At 39.4% G+C, this 22,430-nt stretch overlaps 1 protein-coding gene across 1 annotated transcript in view; it reads left to right on the forward strand.

The window, feature by feature from the left end:
- The window catches only part of eif2s3 (eukaryotic translation initiation factor 2, subunit 3 gamma), a 65,061-nt gene that overhangs the window by 20,937 nt on the left and 21,694 nt on the right, over positions 1-22,430 (forward strand). The window contains exons 7-10 of the mRNA XM_035413755.1: positions 9,171-9,305; positions 9,544-9,638; positions 9,960-10,104; positions 13,132-13,301. Of these exons, the coding sequence (XP_035269646.1) occupies positions 9,171-9,305; positions 9,544-9,638; positions 9,960-10,104; positions 13,132-13,301 (545 nt within the window). The remainder of the gene's footprint in view (positions 1-9,170; positions 9,306-9,543; positions 9,639-9,959; positions 10,105-13,131; positions 13,302-22,430) is intronic.

A 22,430-nucleotide genomic window follows, 5' to 3' on the forward strand; every position in this document is an offset into this window, starting at 1 on the left:
GTGATTGTGCGATGCTCTGACATTTGTGTAAATTTCATCAACTTTATATACAGTGATTCCAAAGTGTTTCATATCTTTGTTTTCAGCACAGACTCCGCTACAATAATATGGCAGCAGTAAGTAGCATAATCATGTGTGGATTGTAAACTACTCTAAAAACACACAAACTGTAAACAGTAGTTTTGAACATGCACAGGACTGTTGTAATAAAGCACACTGAACAATTGTGACTAAGACTTTTGGTCACTGAAATGTGTTCATCAAGGTCTTGGGTATCAAAAGATGACAAAATATTTTATCAAATCCAATGAGAAATACATTGCTAAAAGTTAGTGTTGTGACTACTATTTTTCAACACCAGGTGAGAATGGGAGGGCAAATGGCCTTTCTGTAATGAATATGCATTGGGTAGGACGACCTGCCAGCTAAGTAGGCTATTCACACCTGGCCGCATGCCTCCCCACCACTAAGACAAAGACTCAGTGAGCCATTTAGAAGACAGAAACAAAGACAACTTTTGATTTTAGAACATTTATTGAAGCAAAGTATACGCATGGAAGATGAGATGAGACTGGTGTACTCTTGCAACGCTTGCGTGGCCTCTTAGCTAGTGGTGAACTAGGCCGTGTTTCCTGATCACCATCTCTGTAAATATGATAAAAACAAAATTGTTAGGAAATGTGACATCAAATCAAACTTTATTTATATAGCACATTTCCTTCAACAGGTGAAAATTAAATGTGCTTTACAAAAAAGGGGCAAACCACTAACTAATGAAAACAAAACTTAGGAAATGTGACATGGTTACATCATATACAAACAAAGAACCAAACAAACACAACCAGACGCAGAGAGGTAGCCAATAATTTTGAGAAGCAATGGTTAGAATCGTTTGTAGTGTGGGAATTTACAAGTGCGCATATTAGTGAATATTCCTACAAACACACAGAGAATGCAATACAGCACACATTTACAAATAATGCAAGCTATCAACGAAACAACATTAGCTAAACTAAATAAACATTGCTATTCCAGCTCAACTACACGCAACTCATCAATAACTACTTCAATCTGAAGTAGGCTAGGTCTGTTTAGCTAAGTGGTTATTATATTGCTATTTCCCGAATTTACTTACAGTATGCCAATATCGATTGTGCGAGGACATCAGTTTTAGAATCTTAGCCACGCCACGGGCTATTTATTACCAATATGATCGAAAAACATACAGTCTACCTGATACTTCTAACACAACCAGACGCAGAGAGCCTAGCCTATAATTTTGAGATGCAATAGTTCGAATCGTTCGTAGTGTGGGAATTTACAAACGCGCATATTGCTGGATATTCCTACAAACACAGAGATACGTTACAATACAGTACACATATTTACCAATATGATCATAAGAAATATACTTGCGCATGAATTTGATCCTCAGCTGGATCTGTTCGCTGTTCGAAATGACACCGCTCTTCATCGGTGTCGGCTTCCGGACGGACCATTTTCCAAAATTAAACGAAATGTTCACCTCAAAAGAAGTGAATTAGGCGACACTTTGACATTCTATCCCGCTTTCGCAGACTTGGCATTTCTCACATGGATCTCGCATCGCCCCTCTTTTAGTCTCCTTCTATGGAGAGTAATTATAATGTTGTTAACATGTGAATGCGATTTGGGCGGACTTCCTGCTGAGCGAAATTCTCATAGTAATGAGTAAAGTTTAACGAAGCATACATGATCTAATTAATCAAATTTAGAACATTTAAAACAATTAATATTATTTGCCAATGGGCGCATTGGAAAGTCGTGATTCTAAGGTTTCTGTCAATGTTTTTGTTGCGTCTGTATGATAACAGCACGTGAAGTTAATCATCCAAATAGAAACGAAAGTTAATTTCATCTTGTCGAGCTCCGCCGGCGGAGCTCTCGACCCCAGAGGGTTAAATCCAGCCTCTGTTCAAATTTTGGAAATGCTAATTTAAAAGGGACCCATGTATATAGTGTATCTCATTTCGTGAACCTACCACCGTAGGTGGTGCCTCGGCACCACTTCAAAATTGCCATTTTCAAATCATGGTTGCTGATGTGCCCTTGCATCCAGTAAACACCACACTTGGTATGCATGATATTTAAGATAATGTTTGCAGTCCATGACGTCATATAAGTTGCAGCGATAGATTTTGGCTGAACAGCAATGCCTTTTCTGCTAGAATTTAGTTCAGATACACAGACTGCATTCTACCTTTGTCAGCCCCCCCACCTCCCGCCTAAGATTCACACTAACAGGAGTTGCAGGCAGGTCATGAAACTCCCCGCCACCCACCACACTCATACATAACTGCAGTGTGGAGTTCCTTAGTCTTAACATGTACCTGTATTTTGTTTTCTACTAGAATAATGGCCTTGCAAATAATTTTAGCCTTTATTTAAAGAACTAAATTGGAATTTATGTGGTAAAAAAACATCCTTGACCCCAAGAATACATCAAAACAACAAGATTGGCATTATTCATTAGACTGACATTTCATAAAACACTTCCATGTAAAGATAATCACCTTTTTAAAACACTGTAAAAGCATGCATTATCTTCTGGAATTGTGCAAATGACTGCAAAAACTGTAAGATGACTTGCTTTTACTGTCTGCTGGAAGAGATGCCACCCATATGTCATAAAAAAACTTCCATCACGGCAGTACTGTTTGGGCAGCAGGTCATTACATTACATTACATTTATTTGACAGATGCTTTTACCCAAAGCGAAGTGCAATAAGTGCATACCGAAGGTCATTGGAGCAGTTCATATTATGGACCTGATTATAAATGTGTAAAAACATTTATTTAATAAGTTATTCATAGTATCACTACCAACCTGTGGAAGGGAATTATCCTCAATAATCACCATGACTATAATTTGGACTCAATGCAGGCTACAGCTGTAGTGCACGTATAATGATCGTGATCAAGTGCATGCAGAATGCGCAAAGCCCGTAGTGGTCGGCACGCCGGCGTGCCTAGATTGTTCAGCTCAGACATTCATTGCTCCTGCCACCAAAGTATGAGTTGAAAACAGAAACGCTTTGTTTTAGTTTCATTAGTAGTAGTAGCGCTACCATTGGTCGCTCATTTAACAAGCACCCCCTCCCTGCAGTCTCATCTGCAACTACACCCCTCACCCATGACATAATGGACAATATTGTCTATCTGGGCATAAAAGTATTCTTTCACCACTCAAAAATTGTATTCCGTCATAACAACAAGATGTGCCAAAACAGCACTGAATAACAAAATAAACAAGACAAAGTTTTCAAAAATTATACCACGTCATTCTACAGTCAATATCTGGGACTAAATATTGAATAAATATACAAACTTACCATTGGTTTTACGTGTAGAGTCCCTTTTGAGACTGAGTGGTCATATATCGTCTTGGACAATCTGTTTGTGAAATATACACACATTTGTGACACCTGGGTACCTTTCAAAATAGCTGCACGTAATCAGGGGCACCACATGGGGGGGAAAGTTAGGACAACTCTAAGGGCCTGTGACTGACAGGGGCCCTAAAAAAATATTACGTGGACTATGGTGACGGGGTGGTGGGGGCCAATGTGATATCTTTTCATAGGGCCTGAAATCCCTGGCGGAGCCCCTGCGCGTAATACCACACGTGTTGTCTACGGCATTGTCGCCCTTTTTAGTAGAGTCTGGCTTGATTGACAATTCATTTATTCAGTAGGTGACAGTATAAGCTTTCTAACGATCTATAACATGTCTAATTTTGCTTTTGGAATAGCGTTTTATCGCTCAGAGTAACCGAAAGTTTCCTCATCACATTCACTCACGCATTCACTCTGTGGTAGCAGTAAAAGGCACTGCACCTGATGAAACGTGTTTGGAATTTCTTGGAAAATACTATTATTATTGAGGACTTCTGAGCATAGCTAAGCCATATGTTTGCTGACAAACCTAGCTAGCTGACATTGTTTTTTGGAGTAATACATTATTTTAAGCCACTGTACTGACGGAAAGCTTGTAATTCCCACTTGAAAATGATGCAACAGTGAGTTTCTTGATTTGTAGTGAAATATGTGAATATGTTGGGACTTACAGCAATGCATAATTTAGACATTTTGGATAGATTTGGGTTGCTGGGTACACTGCTTAGGTTTTGCTTCTGTAGTACATATCCACCCTTAGATTTTATGAATCTAAGGGTGGTCAAGATGTTTCTGATCCAGGACATGTACAGTGTAACCTGCTGTATATATGCAATCTCTCAGTATTTCATAGCAAACTAAACAAGCACGAAACCGTCCAGACCCCCGGCGCAACTTGGCGAACTATATTTTTTGGTTGATTGACGTGCTCATATATGTGACAGGTGCTGGTGTTTTGGTCCGCAAGTAGGGCAAGGTCATTTTTCAGTTTTTTAGATGCAGATTATAAGCTTTCCAATGATGTGTCATACATTGAAATCTGAAAATAGTTGAAGAAGATATGCTTATTTGAATGTTGGTACTCCTAAAATCAAGTAGCAGAGAAAATCCCCTTGAAAAATCTTAAACTTTTCACACTTCTCACAGGGAGATAATGGGTGGGAACAATAGCTAGTTAACTCCACCCCAACCACTCCCCCACTAGAGTACCTGTAAATGCTTGCCCATTTAGGGGTTACCCTATTTAAAGCTTTATAACTCCAGATGTGAATACCACAGAGACTAGAAAAATGTCTTAAATGAAGCAATACATTTGTACTATTTATAACACTAGCTTAGATTACTTTATATTCATAATTTTGTAAGAAATAAAGTGCCACAAATGCAATGGTCAAGGCAAAAAATCTAAAATGAATTTGCTCCTTTTTTAGTTCGCAATGAAATACTGGGAGATTGCGGGTTAAAGTATACATGTCCTGGATCAAAAACTTCTTGACCACAAGTTCATAAAATCTAAGGGTGGATATGTAGAACTACTAAAGATCTATGAAGCAAAAACTAAGCAGTGTACCCAGCATCTCCAAATCTACCCACAATGTCTAAATTATTAACACTGGTCTAAAATAGCTAAGGGTCCAGAAACAAATCCAAAATCTCTCCAAAAAGGAATATAGGCTAATGCTTTTTGTCCATTGTAAAGCATATGAGCCCCTTATGAAGGTTTAAGATGAAACATAGATATAATTTAAACATAATGCAAACATATAGTAGATGGAGACAGAGACAGTAAATCAATGACCGTTCTATCCGCTTCTGTTTTGCTCCAGAAAACGATGTCAGATAGGTCTATCAGCAAACATATGGCTTAGCTATGCCCAGAAGTCCTCAATAATAATGTTCTTTTCCAAGGAATTACGAAAAATCGTTGACAACGTTTCGTTAGGTGCAACGTCTTTTAATGCTACCATATATAGAGCGAATGCCATGGTAAGAAAATGTTCGGTTACGCTAACCTATAAAACGCTATTCCAAAAGCAAAATTAGACATGTTATACATAGTTAGAAAGCTTATACACTCACCTACTGATTGAGCGTCCGCCATTGTAGCAACCTCACACAGTAAACAAACATAGGCTACTACCACACGGCTTTATTTATGGGCAGCGGCTTGACCGAAACAAAGTGACAATAGCCAACGAAATCAAACATGCTAATTAAACTGCACCCCCATCACGCCTCCAAAACCCGGCTGTAAGAATCACTAAAACAAGCCGACTTTGCTGACAAATTATAAGTATTTAGTGACCCTAAAAATGTTGTTTATTCTATTGAGTGACTTATTCAACACTTTAACTTTCGTAATATGAAAAAAAGGAAAACAGTAAAAAAAAAAAAAAAAAATTTTAAAAAACCTTTTTTGCCTCCTAGCGCGATTTCAAGATTTGCGACTTGCGGACCTTTTCTCCAGCACCCATCACATATGGCAGTTGGTTCTGTCAGAATTCTGACTGATAGGCAGGTCAATATTTTCACTGGAGACTTGATGCATCCTGCCTTATAACTTCAAAGTCCCAGGTCATTTGTGAATGTTTAAATGGAATTTGAAAATAGACACTTCATGCTGCAATCATGATAACGGCAATGACTGTGCTGTGAAGTTTAGGTAGCAAACAACAAGGCTGAATCATTTTGACATAATTTACATAGAAACTATATGCTTAGATTGCCTAGTTTCACTTACTGTGGCCAAGCAGAATCGATAACGTTTCAGAAAGTATATAACTTTAAAAGATGTAATTCAATATTCTTCTAGGACTTCTGCCACTCATAGAGGGTGTGACAGAAAATTTTGGTGCCACTGACTATAATCGAATGTTTTTCACAATTACCGTTCAATTGATCAAGTACCAGTCACGGTACTTTTTTTATGGGTTAGTGCTGTCAGATTTTGCTAGGTACTTTACATTAACCTTGTACGGCGATCAATAAAGGGTAACCGCACAGTACCACTTACTACTTGTCACTTCTACCACCATTGTAATGAACTAAAAAAGGCTACAAACGACCTTTTCTATGAGAAATGTGTTGTCAAGCTCACGCGCATACACTTCTGGCGACATTCTAAAGCTCTGTTTTGCCCTCCGTACTATATAGCTAGCTAGCTAGCTATGGCACGTCCTCACCTCAGTAACATTATTTGTTTTCCTCCGTGTGTCCATACATCTGTATCGGCGGTTGTAGCTGTGTGTCCTTAGCTCCTACTCATGCGTGCAGGATAGCATCCGTACGCGCGAACTAGGTTAACTAAAGTAGGCGATCCGTATGCACCAACTAGCGCGACGCCTTTATCTGCCTGCATCTCCCAAAATCGCCACTTCGAAGGCCCAACATTTTTAAGCACTGCTTTATCGCCTAACATTACTTTAGGTAACTCTAACATGTTCGCGTTTCGCCTACTCCTAATAAACAAAGCACCACCTGCTCTTGCGTCCTCTTTCATCTACTCGTACTAAACGAAGCACCACCTGCGCCTGCGTCCTACTAAACATGAGGGAGGGAGGGAGTGAGTGACCAAAATTTACCATGCTTAGCCCAATAAAAGAGCAAATTAATTTTAGATTTTTTGCCTAGACATTTGCATTTGTGGCACTTTATTTCTTCCAAAATTATGAATTTAAACTAATCTAAGTTAGTATTGTAAATGGTACAAATGTCTTGCTTCATTTAAGCCAGTTTTCAAGTCTCTGTGTTCACATCTGGAGTTATAAAGCTTTAAATAGGGTACCCCCTAAATGGGCAAGGATTGGTCAGATTTGGCATGGGCGTTAAGGGGTTAACCAACTTTGTTTGAACTCAGGGAACATATCCGTTATAATTCACAGCCTGTATTTTTCATTTACGGGTAGCGTACTTTACTTGAATTTCACTTTACATGAGCACTTGTGGGTGAGAACAGGACAGGCAGAAAGGTAAGGATCTGTGGCAGACAATGCAGGAAAAATTAACAGCTCAAAGGAGTACTTCTGCTCCAAAGGGGCAAATGACCAGGTTCTCCACCAACACGAGGTCCATGTGTGTGCATGTGCCAGGCTGGGAAGAAGAAAGGACTGAAACTTTCATACTACTTGTTTCCTTTTCCCATTGAAGCATGCAGTGCACCCAGCGATACAACTGTAGCACAGTTGGAGGCAACTATATTGTTAGAAAACTTTTTAGACATTTCAGAAAGAAACTAACTGCAGTGCTCTGCATTTCCCCTTGGTGCTTGGCTCACAACATCACTGCTGCATTTTCTCTTATTGTTTCACCACCAGCTAGCTCCCTTTGCACATCTACACAGCAATGCTCGCGGGCTAACGTTAAGCATTTTATTGCCAGCTAACAACTGCCTGTCTGCTGTATTGTTGATGGTGCATTTGTCAAATAAACTTTTATTTGATTGAATCACTCTGCTAACTCCAGTCAATAAACTAGATATGTTGGCTACAGTATCTAATGTTATTAATAGGCAGGTGTTTCTAAGCAGGGATTGGTGGACTGCAGTGTTCAAATCATTCATTTGCTGAAGGTCAGTGACAGACCAGGTAGAATACCAACTGAGGAATAGGCAGGGGAGAAACAAACTGCACCAACAAATGTAAATGATTAGCTGAAAGAGGAAGATAAAAAAACTCACTCCATATAACAAAAAATAGCCCAAATTATGACAAACTGCCCGAAGCCAGTATTCTCTGCACAATAACATAAAGAATATCCCAATTGGGAAGGAATCTGCCCGATCTGGCAACACTGTCTGCTGCTGTGGCTATTAGCTCATGTGCACACCCCTGACGATGGAGTGGACCTCAGAATAGACCGATCTGGAGTGCTCAGCTAAATTTTCGGTGATTTACACCGACCTAGCTGGACTCTTTTGGCTGCCCTCGCTGTACTGAAACGTTATCACAAATTGAGTGCTTGTCATTGGACAGAGTTAGTGTTCCAGGCTGTTGCTACTATCTGCTTCTGCCAGCCTGCCCGTGACAACATTGCAGGACATAATGGTCTCCTGTTGCTCTCATTCGTTTAGAACTTTGAAACAATGGAATTATTAAAACTTGGAGAAGCTAGCCTGATTTTGTTCGTTAGCATGGTGTCTCCCCATGTTAAGTCTATAGACATTTTGGCATCCAAATTTATAATTTTGAGGTCTTACTCAAATTTAATGAAGTCTACAGCCATGGAAGTATATGTATATACAGCACCCCTGTATCAAAATGACCGATAGAACTGAGGGGTCTTGTGTCAGGATCTGTTGGGTTTAAATTGAGTAATGTTCGCACAAAAAAAGTCTATTTTTATTTTAAAATTTTAGGGGTATCTACAACACAGTAATGGCGTTGCATAACTGTACCAAAATTGGTAGTTGTAGAGTCCATGATAATTGTAGTCTACATGTCAAATGGCATTGGGATTTATTTTTAAACTGCAGAGATATCGGGGTTTAGAAATCACTGTTTTTCACGCGGGAGCTGACCAATATGAACATAAACAAATGGGAATAAATGCGATCAAAATATTTGTTTATTATAACGTTTATTATAAACACTGCATTTATAAAATGGGATATATATGTAGTGATTGTAAGCCCTGATTGGCATGTAGTGATATGCAAGTGATGATATGTGCTGAATGAGGTGCAGTGATCTATATAAAATGATTAATATTTGATGATAGTGTGTTGCATCTCTCTTGTAGGCACTGTGGCAGAGGGTGCTCCCATCATCCCCATCTCGGCCCAGCTGAAGTACAACATTGAGGTGGTGTGTGAGTACATTGTGAAGAAGATCCCTGTGCCCATCAGAGACTTCACCTCCGAGCCCCGCCTCATAGGTGAGGTTTTTGTAGGGAAGGGTTATGGGTGTCAGTCCTGGGTGGAGTTTCTCATCTGCACTGCTGCAAGCTAAAGCCCTGGCTCAGCAAAATGATGGACACCACAGTGCTTTATTGATAATGCATTTAATGTTCAGCTTGTCGAATAACTGTGACCATATCTCCTTGGTCTTTGCGTATAACTGTATGTTGCAGTGTACTGTATGCTGAGTCCACTGTACTTGAATGTATGTTGCAGTGATCCGATCGTTTGATGTGAACAAGCCAGGCTGTGAGGTGGATGACCTGAAAGGCGGTGTGGCTGGAGGTAGTATCCTCAAAGGGGTGCTCAAGGTGAGCTTGTGGGCATTATATGTTTAAGATGGACTGCAAATGGGGGTGGTGGATCTAGTGTCAGTTGTCTTTAGGATTTGTGCTATTACCTGCCAATCAAAAAACAAAATGAGGAAGTTGGGGAATAGGATTTGCTGTGCTGCATAGTGGAAGATGATTTGACATTTTTGGGAGTTTTTCTGAGTGGGTGAGAATGGGGCCCATCGTAAATGCTCCCTTTAGTATTTCTGTATTTGTCCATTTTTATGGCTTTGACTCATAATGTAAGTACGATTGCTTCAGTCCAATTACCTTCTTTCCTCCTTTCATTCTTTCTCTAAGGTGGGGCAGGAGTTGGAGGTGCGGCCAGGTATTGTGTCGAAGGACCATGAAGGGAAGCTCATGTGCAAACCCATCTTCTCCAAGATCGTTTCTCTGTTTGCTGAACACAATGACTTGCAGTACGCTGCCCCTGGAGGTCTGATTGGTACGGCTTCAGGCCCCGATACCTGTCTGAAAAACTGTTGCAATTCAATTCAATTTTATTTGTATAGTGCTTTTTACAGAGAACTGTCACAAAGACAGTTTACAGAGTAGTAAGGCAAGAGACAGAGCAGACAGAGCAAACACCCGGCCTGAATCCCCAAATAGCAGTTACATTAGGTAAAGACCTCCCAGTGGGGAGAAAACCCTCAAACAACGGTGAGAAAAAACTCCCCAATGGGAAGAAACCTTGAGAGGAACCCGGCTATAGAGGGGGGAGCCCATCCTCTACTAGCCAGCCTGGTGTAAAGTAGTAGACAGCAAATAAAGTGGGATGAGCCGGTTACAGCTAGCAGAAGACCAAATGGTATTGTTAGAATAGAATAGTGCAGTTTAGAGGAGCCGAATGATGGATCTGGAGCTCCACACAGCATCAAGGCATGGGCAGGGGAGGAACAGGGCGAGTTTGACATGCTGCTGCGGGTGGGGTGTTTGATGAAAACTTCAATCAGTGGACCTCAATCAATGGATTAGTAAACTAGACGGCTAATGTATTTATTTTATACAATCTTCAAGACCTGCTCCTGCAAGAGGTGGCAAGGGGAGAGCAAGGAGAGGGAGTATTATACTTAGTTGTGCAAATTTTTTGCACTGGATGACTGCGCCTGCGAGTCATAGAAATCACCAGATGCTGGGTATCTTCCCTGGTGATCTTCCCTCTTGCTTTCAGAAAGTCCAAAGAATGTTTTATTGGATTGTGGTTGTGTCATTGACTTGGCCAGTCAAGAACATTCCACTTTTTATCCCTGAAAAGCTCCTTGGTTAATCAGTATAATTGGGGGGTCTTTGTCCTGTTACAAGGTGAAGCGCCATCTAATGAATTTTGAGGTGTTAAGTTGGATCTGAGCTGATGAGATGCTTGTATACTGCAGTATTCATCCTACTTTTGCCATCACCAATGACATCATCAATGAAGACAAGTGAGCCAGTTCCAATGGCAGCATTACATGCTCAAACCATAACACTGTCTCCACTGGTGCTGTCACGATACCAAAACTTTGACTTCAATACCGATACCGGGTTTAGTATCACGATACTCGATACTGAAACGATAGCCTACTTGAAATTTAAACGATACTGATTCGATGCTCGGTACCTAACGATACTGAAATTACCTTAATAGATCAGAAACGTAATGTCAACAAGGGTTGACCTCATTTTCAAATTCATGGTTTATTAACAACCTTTAAGTTGAAGCCTGTTCAACATATTAATAAGCATAGGCCTATAGTGTTAGAACTCTAAACAATAGAAAAATATAATATATTTCAAAAATTAAACAATTGTAACATGGTAGTTTTCACACTTTCTCGGTTTTATTGCTATTTGCACAAGAGGCATTGAAGAAACACGATTAGTGAAGTACTAAATATGTCCGTTCTTTATTTTTGGAGAAATATGCGTTTTAAATTTATCGTCCTATTTTCAACCCGTTGAATGTTATCGATTTAGTGCGTCACAAGTACAGTAACCACTCCCCTTTCCATGCCCCGTAAAGAAATCTGACTGGACCATAGACCGTATGAAAATAGGAGTGGACACACCGTCCTGCTACAAGTGTGCTGTGAAGTTTAGGTAGCAAACAACAAGGCTGAATCCTTCTGACGTAATTTACTTAGAAACTATACGCTCAGATCGCCTAGTTTCACTCACTGTGGCCAAGCAGAATCGATAACGTTTCAGAAAATATATGAATTTAAAAGGTTTAATTCAATCTTCTACTGGGACTTTTGCCGTTTATTGAGTGCGTGAAAGAAAGGGATGCTTGTTTAATGAACGATCAGAGTGACAATGGTGGCGCTGCGAAATTCCGTATTCGGCATAGTTGTCGTGTATCATCTACTAATGAAACTGAAACAAAGCATTTCTGTTTTCAACTCATGCTTTGGTTGCAGGAGCAATGAATGTCTGAGCGGAACAATCTAGGCACGCCGGCATGCCGATCACTAGGGCGTGTGTGCTAAGTGGTTAAAAATGTTTTTAGCAAACTAATTTGGTTGTTCTGTTCTTGAGGCTTGCATGTGGTTTGCATCTTGGGCTGAACTAGTCTTCTCATTATGGTAGTCTTTGACACATCAATGCCTACATACTGGAGCATGTTCTTAATCTGTTTCAACAGTTGAAAAGGGGGTTCTCTTCCAAATTGAAAGTATTCTTCTACTATCCACTACAGTTGTCCAAGTTGTTGCTATTGCAAACACTTTTTTTGACACACCCAATGTTTTGGGTATGAATCTGATCGATTTATTCTGATTTTGGTCCTCATGTTGAGAGACAACAGTGACAATTACAAATGCCGTACTTAGGATTAACTTTTTGTTTGCCATCTTGTGCATGAATTGATGGTGCTCTGGCACAGCTGGCAAGGAACAGCGGAACAGCCAATTGTTCAATTACTTCTAGCCTGCCAAAATTGGTGGGGGGCGGGGGATTATGTATTAAAATGGCTGTTATTTTTACACTGATAGCCCCATATGAATGTATATTCCCTCAAATTAAAGCAGACCAGCTGCAATTTCACCTCATTCTGATAGTTTCATTTTAATTTCAATGTGCTAAAGTACAGAGGCAAATGAACAACAATTGTGTCGTTGTCCAAATACTTATGGACTGCATGGCATCTGTTCATTGGCTATTTTCAGCATGTGAATAACGAGGATAGCCGAGTGATTTTACACCTTTAGGTAAAGTATGTTTAAATCAAAAGAAAGTGTTGGCAATAAAGGCACCCTTAAAAAAACGAACATAAAATTTCACTTTCGTGTTCACGTGGCAATTCCTGGTGAAATTCTAACTTGGTTAGAATGTGAATTTTAGACCACATATTAGACCACTGGTCATGTGTGTGCTGATGTTAGGGGGTGTTAATTGGGTTCTCTGAGACTTCGGTGTGGTACTTTAGGTCAACTATTTGTGATGTTTGGGTGTTCTGTAACTGTGTGAGAGACTTGGATGTGTGATTTTGTCACAGGTGTGGGGACGAAGATTGACCCGACCCTGTGCCGGGCAGACCGCATGGTGGGGCAGGTGCTGGGAGCAGTGGGAGCGCTTCCAGAGATTTTCACTGAGCTGGAGATCTCTTATTTCCTGCTGCGGAGGCTTCTGGGAGTGCGCACCGAGGGTGACAAGAAAGCAGCCAAGGTGGGCAGTACATACTGGGAAAAAAAGTAAAGCAAAACAAATGCGTCACTTGACCTGCACTTACATGTGTGCATACCTTATCACAGTGTTTCTCTAGTGTGGTCCTGGAGTCTGTCTGTGATCGCTGGTTTTTGTTCCAACCATAGTAACAAGCTCTGTATTGTGAGCTGCCAGTTGTACCTAATTAGACTTTTTACGTCTTAAAAGACAATTTACCCTCAAAGCCGCCTGCCAGAAATGGCTATACAGTGGGCTCCAGAATTATTTGCACCCTTAATAAAAATGAAGAAGAAAGGCTGCATATAATAAATGACACTGATAATAATCTATGTTATGTTCAAACATATGGGAAAACTATATACTTTTATTTCAATACATTTACTCTCATGCTTCAATGTTTCTTTATTAAGTAATCAATTTTTTTCTGAAAACCATAGGTGCCATAATTATTGGCACCCCTAACAATTATTGTAAGTAAAATCAAACAAAATGACATTGTAAATACAATTTTACTTAGTTTAGTTCATCTCAGTCTAAAGGAACTATATTGTGTCATTCCATCACTTCAGTTTCACTGGAGAATAAAAATGAGGTAACAAGCATACAAAATCCCTTTGTCATCTATCAGCATGGGAAAAGCCAAATAACTGTCAACTCAGAAGAGACCAATGAAAATTTACCGTCACAAGTCCTGTAATGGGTACAAAAAAAGACATAAACGGTTGAACATACTACTTAGCACTGTAAGGGCAATAATAAAAAGGTGTAAAACATATGGAATGGTTGCAAATTTGCCAGGAAGAGGAAGCAAGTGCATGGTGTCCCCACGGACGGTGAGGATGATGGTGAAGGGAGGCCATTTATAACCCAAGGATCACTGTTTAAGAATTTCAGAGATTGGTTTGTTTCTTGTGGTCAACGAGTCTAAAAAAAACATAAAATGGCACCTCCATACCAACTAACTCTTTGGAAGGGTGGCACAAAGACAGCCCTTACTGAGCGCAATAAACAAAACCAAGAATCTGGAGCTTGCCAAACCTCAAGAGAGAGTGCTATTGTCAGATGAGACCAAACTTAAACGTTTTGGCCATACACACCATCAACATGTTTGGCGGCAAAAAAGGAATGCATACAGGAGGAGCACCTCATACCTACGGTTAAATATGGAGGCGGGTCATTGATATTTTGGAGATGTTTTGCTGGCAGTGGTCCTGGGGCACTATTTTAGATCAATGGCACAATGAATTCAACAAAGTACCAGGAAATTCTGGCAGAAAATTTGGTTGTCTCTGCTAAGAAGCTAGGACTTAGTCTAGGTAGATTGTCCAGCAGGACAATGACTCCAAGCATACATCAAAATCTAAAAAGAATGCTTTAGTGAAATCAACATCCATGTTTTCCGATGGCCATCTCAGTCTCCAGACTTAAATTCCATCAAAACCCTGTTGTCTGAACTGAAGATGGAGGGGTCCAAAAGTGCAAACCCAATGATATCAATGATTCTGAAAAGTTTTACATGGAGCAATGGTAAAAAATCCCTCCAAATGTGTTCTCTAACCTTTTCACAAATTATAGGAAGACTCATGGCTGTCGTCATTGCCAGGGGTGTTTTCACAAAGTATTAAACCTGGGGTGCCAATAATTGTGGAACTTGTTTTTTGGGGAAATATTTTTTTATTTAAAAAATGTAAGACTTTGGTTGATTCCAATGAATCATTAATCAAGCACACTAGTTTACACATGTTGGAAAATAAAGCTTATGTCAATAACTATTATTTTTTAGTTTAGCATTTTTTTTGTGCATATTTATCAAGGGTGCCAATAATTCTGGAGCCCTCTGTATATGCCCCAAAAATATCTGTCCTATGTTCACGTCCCAGGAATTTCAATAGTCTCTAAGCAAAAACAAAAACAACTTCCACATTTGATAAAGCAGGTTTGCTTACTTCCAGTTGAGGGCAGAAGCGACTGAAGTTAATAGAAGAGAGATGGCAAAGTCACCTGTTTTCACTCACAGGCTACTTTAACTCCCCAGATTACAATGTTTACAACAAAGAGTAAATTAGAAAAGGGCTGTAAATTCTGTCGCCATACCTGTACAAGTACAAAGGTAAATATGTTTTAACATTAGCTTTTTAGAGTTTAAGCACCTATTATGAACCGGGTTCACGTGAAAGACAGCAAAGTGTGAACATATTTGCTACCGTATATAAAAATAACACCCTGTTACTAGTTATGTAGAAAAATTCTCCTTGTTATCCCTGAAGAGTTTTTTTTATATTAGTGGAAATATGTCTGATGTCACCCAGCTATAGTATTAGCCGCTAAGGGGACGTGTATCGACGATTCGTCAGGATTAGCACAGCAGTCTTCTTCTCCATTTGCTGCAAGTGAATTCATTCTAAGCTATAATGTAAGCATGTAATTCCATGGTATTTTAGCTTCCAAAAATAGGTAAATGATCCCATCGACCAGTCAATTTATTTTAAAACACAGCATCACCTGTGGCTGGGGAAACACTTGAAGCTGATGACACATAGGCCTATACATGACAATTTTTACAACACTCAGCCCATTGTCACCTTAATTAAGTGGGTTGAACAATGAGTAGACATGTTAAAAAGGCATTAAAACATAATTAAATCATTGCATTAATTGCACTTCAACATTATAATGGAGGAAGCATGATCACTATAATTTTGTTTTATAAACAAAATGTTGTCTTTACTTGATCATATTGTAAGTGTCCCTTGTGTATTTAGGGTTAATATGACAGAGCGTTGTCCTTCAGCATTTCCAGCAAAAATGCTGAGGGGCAACGTAGCGTACATATTCACAGTTGTGTGAAGCAAAACAGCTGTTAGGAAGGAAAGTTAGGTTGGAAACCATGAAGCAATATCAGGGCTGTTGTAGGCTACCTAATCGTTGAGATTCCCGAGCATGTTTCAACTCGAAAAGTTAAAGGGGAATTTCACTTTATAACACTTCTGTGGTCATTTTCACACCTACCCAGGCTTTTGTGTGCACCCCAGATGGTTTTTATGTAGCTTGCTTCAATATTTAGGTATTTAGATATACCCCAGTAATCAAACCCCCCCCCCCCCCCCCCCATCCAATAGAAACCCATTCAACATCACACTCCACGTTAGACTCATTGTAAACACACGTCCCTGCTTCTCATAACTGATATTGTGCTTCTAATGAATGTGTCGCCCTTAATTTTTTATTTTATTTTGTTATGTGAATATTTTACGCTGTTTTGTTGCTTTCCTTAACAAATGCAGGTAGTAGACCCAGGCAGTTTAGTGTCGAACTCGAGGATGCATATCATTGCGCGACTTCTGATGTGGGCGTATGCAAATTCGTTTTAACGCCACAAATTTTTTTAACGCACGTTAACGCAAGTTCTGTTATGATGAACGTTTGCCCGACCCTTATGCTGCATTCAAAACAACTCAAAACTAGTAAAAAACGAGGTCCGACTTATGAAAAAAGCAACTGAACAGTCGTAGAACTCAGAATTATAGGTCGGAAATTTGAGCATCATTTCTGAGTTTTTCCAACTTCCAGATTGGTAATGTCACATTAAGATAAATGGCGGCATTTGTAGATCGTGGTAAGAAAGAAAAATGGTGGTTTTAGGCTTTTCATGCATTTTCATGTGGGTGTGTGATTATGTGATATGCGTTAGTATCGTTTATTCTTTCCCATTCATTATAGCAATATGTGAAATTTGAAAGTTACGATATCCATCAGCAACTTCTTTTGCTAGCCGGCTTAGCTAGAAAATGTTATTTTGCTCAGAAGGGGCAACATAGCTCAGGAGTTAAGACCGATTGTCTGGCAGTCGGAGGGTTGCCGGTTCAAACCCCGCCCTGGGCGTTTCAAAGTGTCCTTGAGCAAGTCACCTAACCCCTAACTGCTCTGGCGAATGAGAGGCATCAATTGTAAAGCGCTTTGGATAAAAGCGCTATATAAATGCAGTCCATTTACCATTTACCAAATAAATGCTGCTAATGATAACGAAACACCTGACAGTGATACTATATTTACATTTCAGTACTACTGCAGCCTAAAATAAAGCAGTGTTTTCTGTGGGAATCCATGTTTTCTTGAGTAAAACAGCGTGAACGCAGTTTCTCATTGTCTGGGCATATTGTTCCGAAGAAGGGAGCTCCCCTGTCGTCCGACAATGGAAACAGGCTTGTCTGTTTAAGCAACTGGCTCGGTGCAAAGAAATAGAAGTATAGTCTAACTGTTGTATCCAAAGAAATGGAAGTATAGCCTAACTGCAATATCCTAATACAGAGTCCTAGTTCTGTATTATACTCCCTTTCCACTGTTTCCTGCTCACATTATTTATTGTTTGTTTTATTTTGTATCATCCTGTTTTGATCCCACATAGTAGAAGGGGATGTTTTTGTGAGCCTTTATTTTCCCCATGTGAGGTTGGACACTATTTTGTGTGATTTGCTTTAGAAGTGCGAGGGATCCAGGGAATGATCTTTGAGTAATAGAAAATTTAGCTGACCAATGTACCTCTTGTACAATGTGTCTGTTGTTGCGATGCATTGAGGTCCATCGTTTTGTGTTAATGCTTAAAAAAAAACGGGATGTGTTAGTGAACATTTAAAAGCGTAAATTTGGACACACTACATTGTGTGAGTATTCATATTACTAAGTAATGTTAAATTTAGCAGGTCAGTATGCCCATCTGTTGTTGCCTGTTGGGCTTGAGTTTGCCATGTTATGATTTGAGCATATTTTGTTATGCTAAATGCAGTACCTTTGAGGGTTTCTGGACAATATGTGTCATTGTTTTGGGTTTTAATTGATTTCCAATAATAAATAAACATACATGTGCATAAAGCAAGAATATTTGTCCACTCCCATGTTGATGAGAGTATAAACCACAGCCCCTAGTGGTCGGCACGCCGGTGTGCCGAGATTACTAAACTCAAACATTCGGTGCTACTGTAACCAAAGTGTGAGATAAAAACAGAAACGCGTTTTTTTAGTTTCATTAGTAGACGATACACGACAACTATGCCGAAAACGGAGTTTCGCAGCCCCACCATTGTCGCTCTGGTCGTTCATTTAACACGCACCCCCTCCCTGCAGTCTCATCTGCAAAACACCCCCCACCCTTGACATAATGGACAATATTGTCTATATTGGAATTCATAAAAATATTCTTTCACGACTAAAAAATAATATTCCGTCATAGCAATAAAATAAACCCGACAATAGCCCTAAGATATGCCTATACAGCAGTGAAAACGCTGCTCACTGAATAACGAAATAAACGAGAGTTTTTTAAAATGATACCATCTCATTCTACAGTCAATATCTGGGACTAAATATTGAATAAATATACAATCTTACCGTTGGTTTTACGTGTAGAGATGTCCCTTTTGAGACTGCGTGGTCATATATTGTCTTGGACAATCCGTTTGGGAAATATACGCGCATTTGTGACGCCTGGGTATCTTCCAAAATAGCTGTGCGTAATACCACACCTGTTGTTTACGGCATCATCGCCCTTTCTAGTACAGACTGGCTTGATTAACAATTCATTTATTCAGTAGGTGAGAGTATAAGCTTTCTAACGATGTATAACATGTCTAATTCTGCTTTTGGGATAGCGTTTTATAGGTCAGCGTAACAGAAAATATTCTTAGCATCGCATTCACTTACGTATTCACTCTATGTTAGCAGAAAATATGCTGCACCTAACGAAACGTGGTCAACGATATCTCGTAATTTCTTGGAAAATACTATTATTATTGAAGACTTCTGGACATAACTAAGCCATATGTTTGCTGATAGACCTAGCTGACATTGTTTTCTGGAGTAAAACAGAAGCGAATAGAACAGTATCATTGATACTGTCTCTGTCTCCATCTACTGAACATAGAGGAGCTTTCATCATTGCTATGTAAGTATTACTGCTCAATATTTCGGTTATATACGTTATTTTTTAAATTGAGTATCTTTAAATAGGTTAGTGGTGTTATATAATGTGAATATTTCACACTGTAATGTAAGCGTTATATGGTAGTGTAATAGTTTTTGTGAAGCATGCAACAGTGATGACGTCAGAGTTGGAACATTGCCAAAACGTGGTGGACGGTTGAAAATAGTTTTCATGGTGTCCCATCCCCATACAAGAAAACATACGAGAGTACAGAGTATAGAAATACACACAAGTTAATTATTACACATTTAGGTACTGTACCGCCTTGTGTGACAATATTTTTGCATTATTTTTTTTTTATCTGATAGCAGTGTTTCATCTTAAACCTTCGTAAGGGGCTCATTTATATGCTTTATAATGGACAAAAATCATTTTATTCAATTTTGGAGAGATTTTGGATATGTTTCTGGACACCTAGCTATTTTAGACCACTGTACTGACTGAAAGCTTGTCATTTCCATTTGAAAATTATGCAACAGTGATTTTCTTGTGTCAAAACAGTTGATTTGTAGTGAAATACGTGAATATGTTGTGATTTACAGCAATGCATAATTTAGACATTTTGGATAGATTTGGAGACGCTGGGTACACTGTTTACTTTTTGCTTCATACATCTATAGTAGTTCTACATATCCACCCTTAGATTTTATGAACTTGTGGTCAAGAAGTTTTTGACCTATCACATGTATAGTTTAACCTCCTGTATATATGCAATCTCTCAGTATTTCATTGCAAACTTAAAGTGCAAATTTATTTTTGATTTTTTGTCAAAACAATTGCATTTGTGGCACTTTATTTCTTCCAAAATTATGAATATAAACTAATCTGCGTTAGTATTGTAAATTGTACAAATGTCTTGCTTCATTTAAGCCAAGTCTCTGCGGTGTTCACATCTGGAGTTATAAAGCTTTAAATAGGGTACCCACTAAATGGGTAAGGATTGGCAAGATTTGGCTTGTGCCTTAAGGGGTTAAACACTTGAAAAATATCTCTTTAAGGTACATTTTGAACAGATAAAAATGTGTGATTAATTTGCGATTAATCGCGATTAACTATGGACAATCGTGCGAGTAATCGCAATTAAAGATTTTAATCAATTGACAGCCCTACTAAATATCTAAATATTGAGGCAAGCTACCTAAAAACTGTCTGGGGTGCACAAAAAGCCCGGGTAGGTGTGAAAATGACCCCAGAAGTGTTATAAAGTGAAATTCCCATTAAATTTTTAGAAACATAGGTTGCTTGAAATGAAGATGCTTAAGCCGGACACCCACCGCACGCGTATCGACCGCGAGCGCACTATGCGTAACTGAAGCGTAGTTGAAGTACTGTTATTACAACGGCAGCGGGCAACGTCGTCTCCACCAGATGTGAACGCGTCGCGAACCGGCTGCGAAGCTTGCGCGACACAAGCGAACTGAAGCGTAGTTTTTCTTCTGTTCTATTTTTTCGGCTTGTCGCGCGTCACGATGGCCTGTTTATACACAGAAATATGCTCTAAAATGCTAGGTATACATGCTCTGATTTATATTTCATCCTTATATTACTGGGGGTGTGTCCCTTGTTCCCTCTTGCAGTAGTGGAGAACAAGATAAAACCAGATAAACACCAGATATTTTATAAGCAGCTAAAAAATACAAGCCTTTTCGTTTTTCTATTGTCCTGGCAGGAAAAAAAAAATTAAAACTGGAACCTGGGAAAAAGGCAAACTTAGTTTCGCTATCTTATTTTGCGGAGGGGGCGGGGTAAATTTGAAAATACACCACAGAAAGACGTAGCCTATTGAATGATGTAGAAGTGAATGCACCGAGCAGCGGTTGGTTAGCTTGAGTGTTGGAAGGTAGTTTTTAACCAACCATTGCTCATCCTTTGACTTTTCCGATGTCTTCGTTCGCCGTGCTTTCAAAAATGGCTTGTTAATAAAATCAGATAATCCACAGAGCTTTAAAAAATCAGATTTAGTGGTTTGCCGATGAAAATGCACCTCTTTTATAAATGAAGTTGTAAGCAAGCCTATTGCACTTGTACTTCAAAGCTTCCGGTGTTCATGACGTTGTGGTGTTCATATCCCTTCAAGTTTAAACTGTTACGCTATCTTTTTGACGATTAACTGATTTTATTATTATTATTATTATTATTATCATCATCATTACATATTCTTCATAAAGTTGGCACGCTTGTTAACCAAGCAAATAAATTAATGCAGTTTGAGATTGATTATTATGTAGGCTACATTGCAATTTAATCTTATGGTAATTCTTTAAAGCGTTTACTTTCTCACGTATTTACATGTGTTAAAAAATATTACCATATTAACAGACTGAAAAAGGTCTCTCACCAAGTATTCACTTACCCATAATCAACAGTCGTGAACAAACGTGAAATACACGATGTAATCCCACTGCAGACTGCGAGAGCTACTAGGAATATAGAGCTTTAAGCAAGCCTTTGCGGGACACAAACGGAACCAGTGGAGACACGCTACGCGCCGCGCCGTGCTGCTTCGCCGTGCTGCTTACGCGCTGCTTATGCTACGCGTGTGGTGGGTGCCCAGCGTTAGAATTACCGTTTTGTTTTTTGTAGTATCCGAGTCATTGTAACTCCATTTGTATGGTTACATTTCTGAAAAAATGAAGAGGATGTTGCCATTGATTTACTGTAGGGCTGCCAGCTCTCACCGTTGAGCTTGAGTGAATGTCATGCAGTTTGGCCATTTCACGCATTCTCGTGCAACCATGTGTGAATTGGGATTTAAAAAGTACAAGTGTTCCCACTTTTCCAAATGTTGAAAATATTTGTCACTCTCAGAAGTCGCAGAAATTCTAGAAACCCTGGAAATTTGGTGCTTTACGTGAGTACTGTTATAAATAAAGATGCGTGCAAAAAGACCCAGCTAGGATGCCAGGCATTGAAAATTGAGAAGTGCCCCAGGACCACATCCTGGTGGGCTCCAGCCTACTGCAAGCGCTGCGCACACCTCATGCCACACTTTGTTCTTACGCATTACAGTTAAATCATGTACAAGAAAACACCATTAACCAGGTTTCCATTGAACCATTGCGCAAGAACCCATGTCTTGTAAGTTTTTTCGATAATTGTAATGGTAGTGGTGAAATTCAATACATCTGGACTTCTTTTTTATACATTCGTTA

Source organism: Anguilla anguilla, chromosome 4, assembly GCF_013347855.1.
Source record: "Anguilla anguilla isolate fAngAng1 chromosome 4, fAngAng1.pri, whole genome shotgun sequence".
Lineage (NCBI taxonomy): Eukaryota > Metazoa > Chordata > Actinopteri > Anguilliformes > Anguillidae > Anguilla > Anguilla anguilla.